Below are 16,491 nucleotides of genomic sequence, written 5' to 3'. Positions count from 1 at the left end.
GGAGGTATGAGGCCAGGAGTTGGCGCGCGTGGTGTCCGCGCGTGCCACTCAGGAGTTGGGCTGAAGAGCCCGCGCTGCCGGGGTTTACGGTTGAATATCATCATGATCCCGTAACCCTGGCACCAAAGCGCTCGGAGGACACCAAGGGGTTTTAGCCGGTAGGAGTCCGGCAGTACCCCCACGCTTCCCCCGGGGGGTGCGGGTCTCCATGACGGATTTCCCCTTGTAAAAAAAAAAAAAAAAAAAAAAAAAAAAAAAAAAAAAAAAAAAAAGGTTAGGTTAGGTTAGGTTAGGTTAGGTTAGGTTAGGTTAGGTTAGGTTAGGTTAGGTTAGGTTAGGTTAGGTTAGGTTAGGTTAGGTTAGGTTAGGTTAGGTTAGGTTAGGTTAGGTTAGGTTAGGTTAGGTTAGGTTAGGTTAGGTTAGGTTAGGTTAGGTTAGGTTAGGTTAGGTTAGGTTAGGTTAGGTTAGGTTAGGTTAGGTTAGGTTAGGTTAGGTTAGGTTAGGTTAGGTTAGGTTAGGTTAGGTTAGGTTAGGTTAGGTTAGGTTGGAGTCGCGTTCGAGCCGCCGTGGCGTGCGGACGTGCGCACGGTGGCTCCGGAGCGGTGCCGGGTCGCTCCGCGGCCGCCGCCGTCCGCTCCGCGGGCGCCCGGCGTCCGTCGGCGGGGCCCGGCGCCGCTCTGGCGGCTCCGGGAGTCGCGCTGCGAACACGTCGAGACTTGTTCTCCGTGTTTCGTACGCCATCGCGAGTGAGGTCACGGAAGTAGGTCAAATGATGTGTCATTTGGCGGTCGTGTCTGTGACCCTGTCAGATGGCACACCGTGTGACTGAAAAAGTGACTTTGTGCGAAGTGAGTGACAGTGACACTATAGCAACAGCGGGCAGGTGGCCCCTGTTGCTACCGGAGTGGACTTATTGTGCGAACGGCGGGTGTGGCTCGGCCCCCGCCCACGCGCAATACACGGACTGAGGTGAGTCGCCATAGCAATAGTGAGGCAGTGCCCTGTTGCTATGCGAGACGGACTGTCGCGGCGCGCCGGGTACCGCCTCCGTGGCGCCTCGGGGCCGCTGCGGGGCCGCTCGGTGCCCGCGGGGCCGCTGGTGCCGCTCGGCGGGTCGGTGTGTCGCGGCGGACTGTGTGTGGTGGCGCCGGCGGGCGTGGCTCGTCCCCCGCCGGTGCGGGACCGCGGGACCCGGCGGAGCCGCGTGGGCACCGCCGGCGCGTCCCGCGGGACCATTTGGAGGACCGCGCGGCGCACCCGGTGTCGCTTCGATGCGTCGCTCGGCGTCGCGCCGCGCGGTACAATTGTGTGGACTGGCTTGCGGCGGGTGTGGCCTGGCCCCCGCCGCCGCCGTCGGGACCGCGGAGACCCAGCGGAGCCGGGTGGGCGCCGCTGGTGTGTCCCGCGGGACTTGTTGTGGAGGGCTATGGAGAGGACTGGCATGCGGCGGGTGTGGCCTGCTCCCGCCGCCGCCGACAGGACTGTGGCCCCTGGCGGAGCCGTGTGGGCTCCGCAAGTGTGTGGACACGGGACTGTTTGTGTGTGGAGTGCCGAACCCGGACTTGACTGTGTGGCGCTGGAGGAGGCGAGCACTTAGTGCCCTCCTTCCGGCGATGGGGACTTGCTCCCCTGGTGGCTCGCTCCTGCCTGGCGTCCGCAAGGACGATCGGCGGAGCGGTGTAGTGGCTCTTCGGAGCGCCGGGCTTTTAAGCCCGATGAGAGTAGCTGCCCCCCCATTGCGGGGGCCGGGCGCGGTGATGGTGAATCCACCGCGTTCGTAGTAGAGCCGTACTACCCCGGGGAACGCCTTGCGACCCGGGGTATGTATGTTTGTGGGGTGCCTTGCACCCCGCGTGAGTGATGCCGTGGACCGTTCCCTAAGACGGTCAGCGGCCCAGACCACTGACGGCTGAATTGGTCGCTGTTGGTGGTCTGTGTGAGAGTCCCCGACCCGTGTCGGGGCACCGGGCGGGGCGGTGTTGCTATTCCGCCGCCTTCGTGCGCCCGGCGTGGAGGGGGCGGACGGTGCGTGCACCCGAAGTCCCAACCTAGACACTCGGGGCGGCGGATGTAGGGGCATCCAAAGCTCCAAGGAGGCGAGTGGTCAGAGGAGGGCGGGCGCGGAGTGGTCCCCGCGCCCGCATCCGAGCGGCTCCTTCAGTGGAGACCCGCGGCCGGCATGCGGACGAATGCTTCGGCGGACCCGCATGACGGCGCTTTCACGCGGTTTTAAAGGAGGAACACCGGGGGTTTTGGTGGGTCGGATTCGTCCAGTCCCACAGTATTCGTCCGCTCCCCTTCATAAAGGCGGACGTTTCGGTACTGAAACCTTTCCCCTCGAAAAAAAAAAAAAAAAAAAAAAAAAAAGGTTAGGTTAGGTTAGGTTAGGTTAGGTTAGGTTAGGTTAGGTTAGGTTAGGTTAGGTTAGGTTAGGTTAGGTTAGGTTAGGTTAGGTTAGGTTAGGTTAGGTTAGGTTAGGTTAGGTTAGGTTAGGTTAGGTTAGGTTAGGTTAGGTTAGGTTAGGTTAGGTTAGGTTAGGTTAGGTTAGGTTAGGTTAGGTTAGGTTAGGTTAGGTTAGGTTAGGTTAGGTTAGGTTAGGTTAGGTTAGGTTAGGTTAGGTTTTTTTTTTTTTTTTTTTTTTTTTTTTTTTTAACTTATAACTACTTACAAGCTAGGGGATAGGGTGTCCGATCCACAGATCGTCCCGGATGTTAAATTCCAGGTTTTTTTATTTTTGGAATTAATTACACACACACGTTTTATTTATTTTACATTTTTTTTGTCTTAGCCTAGGTTTCGCTTATACTAATTTAGGGATACATTTTACAGGGTTCTTATTTCTATTTCTATTTCTATTTTTATTGTTACATTTACTTATTTTATATTTGTTTTTATTACACTACATTTCTATTTTATGTTTTTATTTTGTTACATTCTATTTTATTTTATATTATTCATTAGTATACCCATTATACTATGTAATATAATTTTACTTTCTGTTTTCTTTTGCTACTTTTTCTATTAATAATGTACTGTATTTTATAAATTCCTCTCTTTTCTTTCTATTTCCTACGATTTCCTTATAATTCTCTTCTTTTATTTCTGTGTCTATTTTAATGCTAATTTCATTTCTTAGCGCACCAAAACGGGGGCAGTGTGATATGATGTGTTGTATAGTTTGTGGAGTGTCACTGTCACAGGGACACGACGGGTCGTCTCTGAGATGGAATCGATGCAGATAAGCAGCGAACCCGCCATGCCCTGTGAACAGTTGTGCAGTGTAGCTGTTTTTTGCGATTTTGCCGACAGTTCTGTACGCTTCGGCTGCGCTTGGGAAGAATAATTTTGTAACGGAAGCAGTCTCGCTACACTGGTACCTATTGTCCCATTCCCCAATCGTCCGATCCCGGATCAGACGCTTGGCGAATGAGACCGGGCACCAGTCGTAGTCCGACCTCCTCTTCAACTTTAGGGCTGCATCCTTGGCCAGCTGGTCGGCCCTCTCGTTACCCTCCCACCCCGCGTGTGCCTTGATCCAAAATATGTTTATTATTTTGCCGCTTTCCATAGATGTTGTGTATTTTTTCCTAAATTCTACCGCTAGGGGGTGGGTGGTTGACGGGTTTATCACCGTTTGTATTGCAGCCCTGGAGTCGCTGAGGATGCCGAACGTGGTTGCAGGATGTTCCGAGATTAGCCCCATGGCTCGGCTCAGAGCCAGGAGCTCCGCCTGGTATACTGTGCAGTGTGCCGAGAGAGCAAGTTTGAGGGCCTTGGTTTCGGCCGCTCTGTTCCACACTGACAAAGCTGCACCGACCCGGCCCTCAATCTTGCTCCCATCGGTGAAGACTCTAATTTCATGATGTTCTTTGACTTCTTTGTATTTCGCGTCGTCTACCAGGTCTTGGAACTCCAGTCTCCTTTGCCTTGCCGGATGGGGTTTTTCAACTGCAGGCGTCATCCGCTCGACCTCTCTGTCCCCCGCCAGGTCGCCGGACTCGCCCCTCTTCGCCTCGTACAGCGAGGCGACTTCGCGTATGCGAAGGTCGAGAGGGAGGAGTCCGGATAGGACCAAGGCGGAGTCCAGAGAGACCGTGCGGTACGCCCTGCAAATTTTTTGGGCGAAGCCCCTCTGCACCACGCTCAGCTGCTTCCGAAATTCCAGCTTGGAGACCGAGGAGGCCCAAGCGCTTGCCGCATACAGAATTATCGGCTCCACCGCTGCCGTGTAGATGGTCCTTGTCACTTCTGGGTGCAGACCCCAGCTGACCTTTGCCGCCCTAGCCAACTGTTTGTAAATGGCTATGGCCCTTTTACAAACATCCGCCATATGGGCGTTGAAGGTCAGCCGATGGTCAATGGTGAGCCCCAGAAGTTTGACCCTGTCCGTCATGCCAATGTCTACCCCTCCCATGCTCAGGCGTGGTGTGTCATATTTCAACTTTCTTGTAATTAATATCGCGCTGGTTTTATGCGGTGCGAATCTTAGTTTACTTCTGACACCCCACGCCCGAACATGTTCGAGGGCGGCATTTGCACGACGCTCAATGTCTAGGGCCGTCCACCCATCGAATACGAGCGCGACATCGTCCGCGAACGCCTGGCAGTAGATGCCCTGCTGTTCGAGCTCTCTCAATAGGGGGTCCAGTAGTACATTCCACAGAAGTGGTCCCCCTATTGAGCCCTGCACACATCCCAGCCCCGCCTGCCGGATTGCCCGCGCCCCAGCATACCTCACCTCAACCGTCCTGTCACTCAGGTAGCTGTCGATCGCCCGTCTCAGGTTCACCGGGCACTTTTCCTCAGCCAGTCGGACCCTTATCATCGGCCACCACGCACTGTCGAAGGCGCCCTCTATGTCTAGCGAGATTAACACCGTGATCTTTTTCTCTTCTATTTTTGATCTTATATGTTTCATTAACTTATAGAGGGCGTCTTCGGCACTGCGCTGTGGCATGAATCCGAACTGACGAGTACTAAACCTCGGCAGTAGGTGATACCTGAGCCGAGCGACCAGCATCTTCTCGTACACCTTCCCCAGAACCGGTAACAGTCCTATAGGCCTGTACGACTTGGGGTCGGTGTACGAGCTTTTGCCTGGCTTCCTGAGGACAATGACGGTTGCCTCCTTCCATCTTCTGGGGAAATACTGGAGCGCGAGACACCTATTCAGCAGGGCCAGGAAGTATACCGGGTTACCACCAATCGCTCCCGAACAGATGTCGGCCGTAAACCCATCTGCACCGGGGGCCTTTTTCGGATTGAAAGACTCCACCGTTGACTCCAATTCGAGCATGGTGAAGGGGGGGTCATACCCATCTCCTTCCTCTCCGTTAACCTCATCCGCTTTCCTTCTCACCTCCTCATGATCCTCATTCTCCTTTTCCCTGCTGTCCTCTGGGTAAAACTTTCGGGCAATGAGGTCCGCTGATTTTTGTGCGTCCAATTTTTCCCCCCCCTCCTCCAGCATGACATCCTCCTCCCTGCCCCTTGTCCTTCCTATCACCCTGTATATCCCTTCCCACATACCTTCCCTGTCCTGCTTCCCGCAGAATCCCCTCCAACTCTCGACCTGTGCTTGTTTTACGGCTTCCTGATATTTTTTATTCTGTTCTAGGTAGAGAGCCACTACAGCAGCCCTCTGCGCCGGCTGCGCGTTCCTGATGCGGCGCCTCCGGGTGACGACCTCACGCTTCATCTTCGTGAGATCGTCCGTCCACCACGGTATGGTAAGTGTTTCTGTATTTTTCTTGTATGGTATTGTCTGTCTGCAGGTGAGTGTAATTGCCTCTGTGTATTTTTCAATCGTGTGTTCGAGTTGTGAGTGTTGTGTTACTGTTTCGAGTTTCTGTGGTGTTAAGTGTGTGTCTTGCATAATTTGGGCCAATTTCTCACGAAATTGGCTCCAATTTGCTTTCTTTGTGTTGTATATGCGCGTGGTTCGTGTTATTTCTGTTCCTTTTGACTTTGTAATGTGTACGTGAAATGTAATACCGTTGTGGTCCGAACTGGTTAGAGAATCATCGACTCTCCAACCAGTCACCAGGCCGAGCGCCCCATCAGTACACGCCGTCACGTCTACGTGGCTACTGTAGTGTCTCCCCCCCCGCCATGTGTCGAAAGTTGGAGCGGATCCCACGTTCAGCACGTTCATGCCGGACTCGCAGATTAGCCCGCGCATCAGTTCGCCTCTTCGGTCTTCCCGAGGGCTGCCCCACCAGATGCTCTTCGCGTTCGCATCGCCACCGATGATCAGCCTGTTGGCCCCGACCCCCTCTCTGATTTTCTCTAGCTGCCCCAGGTATGGCTCTATGGGTTGGTCCGGTTCAAAGTAGTAGGACGCAAACGTCATCCCCCAGCTTCCCGAGCGGACGGTCACCACCGTGATGTTTTTGGTGGTGTATTCAGGATGTTGGGTGATATGAAGGCCTCCATCGAAAACCATGATGGCGGCCTTCACATCACCTCCGTCCGCTCCGGAAGACTGATAGACTCTGACGCCCCTGCGTCCCGCTACTTTCCCTTTTCCTCCCACATAGGGCTCCTGGAGCAGAGCTATTGAAACTCCCCGGTCGGCGGCTTCCATAAGCAGCTCTCCGGTGGCGATCTTACTGCGTTGTAAATTTACTTGGAGCACCTGGTGTTTTCGGGCGTTCCCCGGGGCAACTTTAGCAGTATGCTACTGATGCCCGGGCCAGCGAGTCCCATCTCCTACGCACAGGGCACTCATCATTGAATGCCGTGTGGCCCGTGTCCTCAGCCTTGGATCGGTGGCAATTTATGCAGCTGGGTGTCGCCCCCGCCCTCCAGTCAGGGCACTCGTTCTTCTGGTGCAGTCCCCCGCAATAGCTGCACAGGTCCGCGTGTTCTTTGCAGAACCGCTTACTGTGCCCATAGGCTAAGCACCTGGTACACTGCACCAGGGGGATTGATCGTCTACCCGGACCCTTTGCAGGTCGATACGGAGACGATCTTCCTCGAGTGCCCTCTTCCAGATGGCGGGTGAGACCTCCAGTACAATATGTGTGGTGTGCTGGTTCCTTGCCCTCTTCCTATATTTGACCGCTACTCTGTCCTCCTCCTTTCCGAGGCCGCGAAAAACAGCCCCGTTCTGGTTTCTGAGCGCTTTTAGCACATCCGCGTCTGAGTGCACTTTTAGCACGTCTCTGAGAACCAGAAGGGGGTCTCTGTTCTTCACGTCCTCGACGACCAGTCCCTTCCCTGCACTCCTCAGCCTTTCCCTGATCTTCGCCTTGTCCGCTTCCCCAGCACACCCCACAATCACCTTCCGATCCTTGGCCTTCCTGACACGCTCCACACGGACCCAACCCTCCTTTGCATCGACCGTCTCCCTGATCTTTTCCAGGACTACCTCCGCTGAGTCCTCTTCGTCCTTTGAGGCGACGACCACCGAGTGTAAGGTTTTCCTCTCCTCTGTGCGTCTTCCTTTCCCAGTGGCTGTCGCCTCGGCGTACGTCGCATGCATTGCCCTTGCTTCCTGTTCTTTCTCTCTACTCTCTTTTGCTTCTCTCTGTATCTCTTCCATCCTTTCTGCATTTTCCCTTAGTATTCTGTTGTTTTCTCTTATCCCGTCCATAATTTCTTCCATTTTCTTCTCTATTTCTCCTTTCTCCTTATTCTTCTCTTCTTCTTCCTTGTTCTTCTCGGCTTCCTTCTCCTTTTCCGGTGATGTCCCCTTCTCCTTTCTTCTTTCTACCTTTAGCTTTTCTAGTTCCGCTTCTGACTCCTTTACTAGCCTGTACAGCTTTTCCACCTGAGCCGCGGTGTCGTCTTTGAGGTCTCGGCGGAGGTTTTTGAACAGGGCCAAGTTGGATTTCGCCTTGTTATTGCATAGGCGTGCCTCCTCTGTCCTGCTTTTTGTTGCAGATTTTGGGGCAATTTTCGCCTCAATCTCCCCGATACTGCGCCGTACGCTGGTATTGGCTGCCGGCTCTGGTGGTGTGGCTGCACTCGCTCTCCTTGGGATCCTCGGCGGAGTCCTCAGCCCGAACATGGTGTGGACGGTGTGTTGTGTGTGTGTGATTTGTTTTAGGTCCTCCGTGGACGATGTGTGTGTATACTTAGTGCCTGTAAAGAGGGTCACTAAGTATGTGTTCTCCGCTTTGGGCGTCAATAGGTGGTAAATGTTACGGTGCAATTATTCGTTTTACCTAACTACCTACTATTACTTTGTATATATACAGTACCTGTATAGGGGGTATTGTGTATATACTAGTCAATTCCTATATCCGTCAATTGTCAATATATAGAAGAAGTAGCAAAATCTACTCTAGTACAGTTCCGGTTTTATTCTACTTACTCTATTTTACAATTTTTATTTTCCTAATTATATGTTTTATTTATACAATTTGTACTATTCTACTCTGTTTGTTGCGTTTGATTGTTTACTATTTATTATGTCAATATTTTACAGTTTTAAATGGGTTTTCCTAATTATTTCTATTTTAGTTTTACAATTTTAGTATGAATTGGGTGTATAATATGGGTGAATAATAAAGCCGTAGTATACAATTTTTGGTTTATCTTAATTTATCTTATATTTAAATCTTATCAAACTATATGTTACGGTTAAACCGGGATTCTGTCAGGTGGCCTATGGGGGTTGGGTCTTAGGGTTTGAGGGGAATAATTTTAAAAAAGGGGGGTGGGGGGTTTTATGGGGGGTGGGGGAATAAGGGGTATATTATTATGGGTACTTGGGATTTAGTGGGATTATGTTGGGGTAGTTTATTAGGGCTTTCTATGCTGATTAAAACGAGCTGTCACACGTTGACGTGCGATCAGCCGTTTAAGAGATAATTATAGGGGGGGTAGGGGGATTTATGGGGGGAGTGGGGTGGGGTATGCTGATTAACCGCGCTGTCACACGTTAACGTGCGATCAGCCGCTTAGGAAATAATTATAGGGGGAGTAGGGGGTTTTATGGGGGGTGGGGTGGGGTATGTGGTATATTTTTATGGGTACTTGGGATGTTTCAGTAATTATTTATAGGGGGCTAATAATTTTTAGAAGGGGGGGGGGGGGTTTCCAGGGGGTGAAATTTTAGGGGTTGGGATTTAGGGTTTGAGGGGAATTCAGTTTCACTTTAAAAAATTTTCAAAAAATTTTTTGAAAAAACTTTTGATTTTTCAAAAAATATTTTTGAGCTATTGGGATTTTGTTGGGGTAATTTATTAGGACTTTTTATGCTGATTAAAACGAGCTGTCACACGTCAACGTGCGATCTGCCGCTTGGGAGATAATTATAGGGGGGTGGGGGGTTTTATGGGGGGGGTGGGGTGGGATAGGTGATATATTTTTATGGGTACTTGGGATATTTCAGTAAATATTTATAGGGGCTAATAATTTTTTGAAGGGGGGGTTTTCCAGGGGGTGCAATTTTAGGGGTTGGGACTTAGGGTTTGAGGGGAAATCAGTTTCACTTTAAAAAATTTTCAAAAAAAATTTTTTGAAAAAATTTTTGATTTTTTCAAAAAATATTTTTGAGCTATAGGGATGTTTTTGGGGTAGTTTATTAGGGCTTTTTATGCTGATTAAAACGAGGTGTCACACAATGATGTGCGAACAGTCGTTCCGGAGGTAATTATAGGGGGGGTGGGGGGTTTTATGGGGGGGTGGGGTGGGGTAGGTGATATATTTTTATGGGTACTTAGGATATTTCAGTAAATATTTATAGGGGGCTAATAATTTTTTGAAGGGGGGGTTTTCCAGGGGGTGCAATTTTAGGGGTTGGGACTTAGGGTTTGAGGGGAATTCAGTTTCACTTTTAAAAAAAAAATTTTCAAAAAATTTTTTGAAAAAAATTTTTGATTTTTTCAAAAAATATTTTTGAGCTATAGGGATGTTTTTGGGGTAGTTTATTAGGGCTTTTTATGCTGATTAAAACGAGGTGTCACACAATGATGTGCGAACAGTCGTTCCGGGGGTAATTATAGGGGGGGGTGGGGGGTTTTATGGGGGGGTGGGGTGGGGTAGGTGATATATATTTTTATGGGTAATTGGGATATTTCAGTAAATATTTATAGGGGCTAATAATTTTTTGAAGGGGGGGGTTTCCAGGGGGTGCAATTTTAGGGGTTGGGACTTAGGGTTTGAGGGGAAATCAGTTTCACTTTAAAAATTTTTCAAAAAAAATTTTTTGAAAAAATTTTTGATTTTTTCAAAAAATATTTTTGAGCTATAGGGATGTTTTTGGGGTAGTTTATTAGGGCTTTTTATGCTGATTAAAACGAGGTGTCACACAATGATGTGCGAACAGTCGTTCCGGGGGTAATTGTAGGGGGGGGTGGGGGGTTTTATGGGGGGGTGGGGTGGGATAGGTGATATATTTTTATGGGTACTTAGGATATTTCAGTAAATATTTATAGGGGGCTAATAATTTTTTTGAAGGGGGGGTTTTCCAGGGGGTGCAATTTTAGGGGTTGGGACTTAGGGTTTGAGGGGAATTCAGTTTCACTTTAAAAAATTTTCAAAAAATTTTTTGAAAAAATTTTTGATTTTTTCAAAAAATATTTTTGAGCTATAGGGATGTTTTTGGGGTAGTTTATTAGGGCTTTTTATGCTGATTAAAACGAGGTGTCACACAATGATGTGCGAACAGTCGTTCCGGGGGTAATTATAGGGGGGGGGGGGGGGGGGTTTTATGGGGGGGTGGGGTGGGGTAGGTGATATATATTTTTATGGGTAATTGGGATATTTCAGTAAATATTTATAGGGGCTAATAATTTTTTGAAGGGGGGGTTTTCCAGGGGGTGCAATTTTAGGGGTTGGGACTTAGGGTTTGAGGGGAAATCAGTTTCACTTTAAAAAATTTTCAAAAAATTTTTTGAAAAAATTTTTGATTTTTTCAAAAAATATTTTTGAGCTATAGGGATGTTTTTGGGGTAGTTTATTAGGGCTTTTTATGCTGATTAAAACGAGGTGTCACACAATGATGTGCGAACAGTCGTTCCGGGGGTAATTATAGGGGGGGGTGGGGGGTTTTATGGGGGGGTGGGGTGGGGTAGGTGATATATTTTTATGGGTACTTAGGATATTTCAGTAAATATTTATAGGGGGCTAATAATTTTTTGAAGGGGGGGTTTTCCAGGGGGTGCAATTTTAGGGGTTGGGACTTAGGGTTTGAGGGGAATTCAGTTTCACTTTAAAAAATTTTCAAAAAAATTCTTTGAGAAAATTTTTGTTTTTTCAAAAAATTTTTTGAGCTATAGGGATGTTTTTGGGGTAGTTTATTAGGGCTTTTTATGCTGATTAAAACGAGGTGTCACACAATGATGTGCGAACAGTCGTTCCGGGGGTAATTATAGGGGGGGGTGGGGGGTTTTATGGGGGGTGGGGTGGGGTAGGTGATATATTTTTATGGGTACTTGGGATATTTCAGTAAATATTTATGGGGGGCTAATAATTTTTTGAAGGGGGTTTTCCAGGGGGTGCAATTTTAGGGGTTGGGACTTAGGGTTTGAGGGGAAATCAGTTTCACTTTAAAAAATTTTCAAAAAATTTTTTGAAAAAAAAAAAAAAAAAAATTTTTGATTTTTTCAAAAAATATTTTTGAGCTATAGGGATGTTTTTGGGGTAGTTTATTAGGGCTTTTTATGCTGATTAAAACGAGGTGTCACACGATGATGTGCGAACAGCCTTTCAGGAGTTGGTTATAGGGGGAGTGGGGGGGTTTTATGGGGGTGGGGATCGATAAGGTATTTATAGGGGACCAGTGATTTTTGAAGGGGGTGTTTATAGGGGTTTGGACTTAGGGTTTGTGAGGAAATCAAATTGTAACTTTAGCCAAAATTTTTCAAAATTATTCAAAGTAATATTTAATACTTTTATTATTTATCCCAAAAGGATCACGCTTGACTCTAATCCAAGGTGACAGTCTAATTTTGATAAAACTTCTAACAATAGATAGAATATTTTTAAGAAATATTAAAAATAATTATATTATAATCCTAAAATGATCACGCTTGACTCTAATCCGGTATGTTTGACTAGTTTTGATGAAACTCGTAGCAATCCATAGAACTTTTTTAAGAATTTAATATTTTAATATATTTTTTAATCCAATAACGATCGCCCTTGACAGAATCCAAGTTTGGGGAAGAATTATACAATTTTAAAAATTTTAATTATTAAAATGCAATCCTGAAACGATCACTCTTGACGAAAATCACCCGCCCTATCAATAAACCGTTTTATTTTTGTGATATGCACCTGAACAAACTAAACATGAACCCGATATAGAAGTATGATGGGCCGTCCCTATCAATGATATTTTACAAATGTGATGGACTATTATCAACTTTCAATTTTAATTTTAATTTTTTCCGGAATTTCAATTTACAATAACTTCCGATCTAGTAGGAATTTTAAAATTTTGAAAACGCTATGGTAATTTTTGGAAAATAGGCCGTCTAATGTGCTAATTTTCCTTTTGGAAATTTTGAAATTGGGGGGGTGATTTTCTTGTTATTTATTTACGTAAAAATGTATTAATTTTATGACTATTTATGCTAATTTGGATATAACTTTAAAAGTACTTAACCTACGGCTTCGGTTGTGGTGTCGTCTGATAGCTGGAGATTTTCTCCAGCTGTTGGATGTTCCTACAGCTCCCGGCGCCTAACGCTGTTCTGGTGGTGGTCTCCCAAAGTTGAGATTTGGCGATTTTTTGGGTTTTTTCCCTCTGTACGGCTTCTCCGTTACGGAAAATTCTCGGGATTTCGGTGTTGTACTCGCCAGGTCTTCCCTCACCTCGGAATTTCCACCGTTTGTCCGGGATAACCCGGGAAGTCTTTCCACGTGGACACGTGGTTTTAGGTTTTTGGCAATTTCCACGGGTTTTCTTCGCGAGAAAAATCTGAAACTTCGTGTAGTTGTGTATGTCGGGGAGGCACACTATATTCCGATTTTTAATATATAGGTCACCGATTTACTTTTTGTGTTATTGTCACTTTTATCACATAACCTATCGTAACTTCTTATATTAACTTTGTAGTTGTCGTCACTGTTTTGTTTTTGAGTATTTCCACTAAATTTCGGTTTCTTCACTTAGGTCTCACCAACACTTTTGTTCTCACTATAGTTTCACTGCAATCCAATAATTATTTTCCGTGCTTTATACAGTTTACAATTTTATTATTTACACAATCTGTTTTTCTGTCTTAACTTTGTTATTTTTGAGCCGATTTTCAAAATTTTTGTTTCTTTAGAAAGGTCTTTTTAGCGCGCTTTAGATGATATATCACACTTATATATTTTCGTCACTTTTACTATTTTTACTATTTTTCGTTTACGGAGCGGTTTAAAAGCGTGGCGCTCGGGTTTGCGGCTCAAACGCAACTGGTTAGGTTAGGTTAGGTTAGGTTAGGTTAGGTTAGGTTAGGTTAGGTTAGGTTAGGTTAGGTTAGGTTAGGTTAGGTTAGGTTAGGTTAGGTTAGGTTAGGTTAGGTTAGGTTAGGTTAGGTTAGGTTAGGTTAGGTTAGGTTAGGTTAGGTTAGGTTAGGTTAGGTTAGGTTAGGTTAGGTTAGGTTAGGTTAGGTTAGGTTAGGTTAGGTTAGGTTAGGTTAGGTTAGGTTAGGTTAGGTTAGGTTAGGTTAGGTTAGGTTAGGTTAGGTTAGGTTAGGTTAGGTTAGGTTAGGTTAGGTTAGGTTAGGTTAGGTTAGGTTAGGTTAGGTTAGGTTAGGTTAGGTTAGGTTAGGTTAGGTTAGGTTAGGTTAGGTTAGGTTAGGTTAGGTTAGGTTAGGTTAGGTTAGGTTAGGTTAGGTTAGGTTAGGTTAGGTTAGGTTAGGTTAGGTTAGGTTAGGTTAGGTTAGGTTAGGTTAGGTTAGGTTAGGTTAGGTTAGGTTAGGTTAGGTTAGGTTAGGTTAGGTTAGGTTAGGTTAGGTTAGGTTAGGTTAGGTTAGGTTAGGTTAGGTTAGGTTAGGTTAGGTTAGGTTAGGTTAGGTTAGGTTAGGTTAGGTTAGGTTAGGTTAGGTTAGGTTAGGTTAGGTTAGGTTAGGTTAGGTTAGGTTAGGTTAGGTTAGGTTAGGTTAGGTTAGGTTAGGTTAGGTTAGGTTAGGTTAGGTTAGGTTAGGTTAGGTTAGGTTAGGTTAGGTTAGGTTAGGTTAGGTTAGGTTAGGTTAGGTTAGGTTAGGTTAGGTTAGGTTAGGTGAGGTTAGGTTAGGTTAGGTTAGGTTAGGTTAGGTTAGGTTAGGTTAGGTTAGGTTAGGTTAGGTTAGGTTAGGTTAGGTTAGGTTAGTTAGGTTAGGTTAGGTATATAGTTAGGTTAGGTTAGGTTATTTATTTGTAAATAGTTAGGTTAGTTTGTATATTTGTTAGGTTAGGTTAGGTTTTGGTTCTCTTAGGTTTTAGGTTTTGTTTAGGTTTTTTTGTCTGTTAGGTTAGGTTAGGTTCCTTTCTAGGTTAGGTTAGTTAGGTTGTTAGGTTAGGTTAGGTTAGGTTAGGTTTTCTTAGTTTAGGTTAGGTTAGGGACCAAACCCGGTTAGGTTAGGTTAGGTTGAGGTTAGGTTAGGTTAGGTTAAGGTTAGGTTATTAGGTTAGGGAGGTTAGGTTAGGTTAGGTTAGGTTAGGTTAGGTTAGGTTAGGTTATTTTAGGTTAGGTTAGGTTAGGTTAGGTTAGGTTAGGTTAGGTTAGGTTAGGTTAGGTTAGGTTAGGTTAGGTTAGGTTAGGTTAGGTTAGGTTAGGTTAGGTTAGGTTAGGTTAGGTTGGGTTAGGTTAGGTTAGGAGAGGTTGGTGGTTGTGAGGAGCGTGGAGCTGGATAGGAGAAGCAGGAGTGAGTGCGACGAGGCGGAGTTACTTGGAGCGTTTCGTCGCTCTCATTTACTTTTTTTTCGGGCCCAGCACATCTCGGTTCGCTGCGCAAAAGGAGGATGATAGACCAGACCCGGATAAAGTTTGATGAGGACAAAAATTGTCGAAGTCGTGGCTGAACTTCAAAAAAAGGAAAGACGCCCATTAAGGGCAAATACACGGATTCGACACAGGCAAAGGCCCAATTGGCCGCCGCCATGGAATGTGACGCAGTCGCGGTAGCGAATGCTCTGCCGAAACCGTCGGCGCGCCCTACCACCCGCAGGCCCTCGACCGAGGACTCGAAGGTGTTGGGATCCGGATATTCGGGAGTGTGCCCTGAGAGTCCTCGAAGCCGTGAGGAAATCCGGCCACTTGAAGGGCACAGTGGTCAAAGAAATAAAGGACGCGGACATCCGCGCGGCGTCTGAATCACTAGAGACAGGACCGCATCATCAGAGTGTGCAGCGTTGCGCCGGAAAACTCCCGTTTGGCCAACGAACTGGTGGACATGCGGGAAATGTTGACGGGAATGAGGCAGGAAACCGCCAAATGAAAGACCCTCAAGAACACCATGGGGGCTTCCGCCAAGGGCATGGACGAGTTCGCAATGCTCAAGGCGGAAAGAGCGGAATGGGAGAAGGAAATGGCAGCTACACGAAGTTCCTTCCAAGATCTCCTGAAGAGAAGCACGGAGGATCGGCTTGCGCTTGCGACAGCGCAAAGGGAGTTGGCAGATGCCAAAGCCGCATTGGCGAAATCGCCGGAGTCTGTGGCTATGGAGACGACCGATGTTAGTCCGAGTGAAACACCGACTATCAGCGAGAGCGTCGAGGCGCGAATTGTGAGACAAATCGGGGACATCTTCAATGCCCGGTTTGAGAAAATCGAGGAGCTTGTGGGCAGGCAAAACATCTCGCCGCCCAAACGCGCCACGGCCGCACCCCGAACACCTGGGGCGGCTAAACAGGGAGGTTCTTCGGCGCCTGTAGCCGGCACTAGTGGGGCGGGATTGGCCTTCTCAGCCGCTTCCCACTACCAAGGAGCAATGGACGACAGTCGTCCGGCGTGGGAAGCGCGCCAAGGGGGCGAGAGGAGTCAGCCCCAGCCACCCAGCCGCCCACTGGAGGGGCGAGACCAGCCCAAAAGGAGGCAACTCAGAAGGCGACTAATGAGGCCTCCAAGAAAAGGAACGCGAGGAGGCAGTTCCGACAATCCTCGGCGATAGTGCTGACGCTACAGCCGGGGGCCGCGGAGGCAGGATCAAGTTACAGCTCGGTGCTCCGAGAGGCCCAACAAAACATCCGGTTGGATGCCCTCGGAATCACCGAGCTGGGCCCTCCGGTAACAGGGTCCCGCATACTTGAAGTGCCGGGACCAGTGGAGGAAAGCGGCGGAAAGGCAGATGCCCTCGCCGCCAAGCTGTCGGAGATCCTTCCGGCAGATGTAGTTGCCGTCACCAGGCCGGTCAAGTCCGCGGAGTTCCGCGTCTTGGACCTGGACGACGCCACTGCCACAGCAGACGTGGTGGCAGCCGTAGCGCGTGAGGAGACTGCGCCGAGGCCTCCGTAAAAACGGGGGAGATCCGGCGCTCTCCCTCAGGGAGTGGCTCCTGGGTCCGAGCCCCGATAGGGACAGTGAAGCGGCTGGTGGATGCCGGCAAACTCAAGGTGGGGTGGACG

General features: G+C 47.9%; 1 protein-coding gene across 1 annotated transcript; it reads right to left on the bottom strand.

Annotated features, from left to right (window-relative positions):
- Positions 1-6,898: 6,898 nt before the first annotated feature.
- Positions 6,899-8,014, bottom strand: LOC131852805 (uncharacterized). The gene has a single exon (XM_059203539.1). The coding sequence runs from the start codon at positions 8,012-8,014 to the stop codon at positions 6,899-6,901; it is 1,116 nt and encodes a 371-aa protein (XP_059059522.1).
- Positions 8,015-16,491: the final 8,477 nt, after the last annotated feature.

The sequence above is a fragment of the Achroia grisella genome, unplaced genomic scaffold, assembly GCF_030625045.1.
Source record: "Achroia grisella isolate CSIRO2021 unplaced genomic scaffold, CSIRO_AGI_Agris_v1 utg862, whole genome shotgun sequence".
Lineage (NCBI taxonomy): Eukaryota > Metazoa > Arthropoda > Insecta > Lepidoptera > Pyralidae > Achroia > Achroia grisella.
The sequence above is the reverse complement of the archived record's forward strand: the minus strand, read 5'-3'. Positions and strand labels throughout refer to the sequence as shown.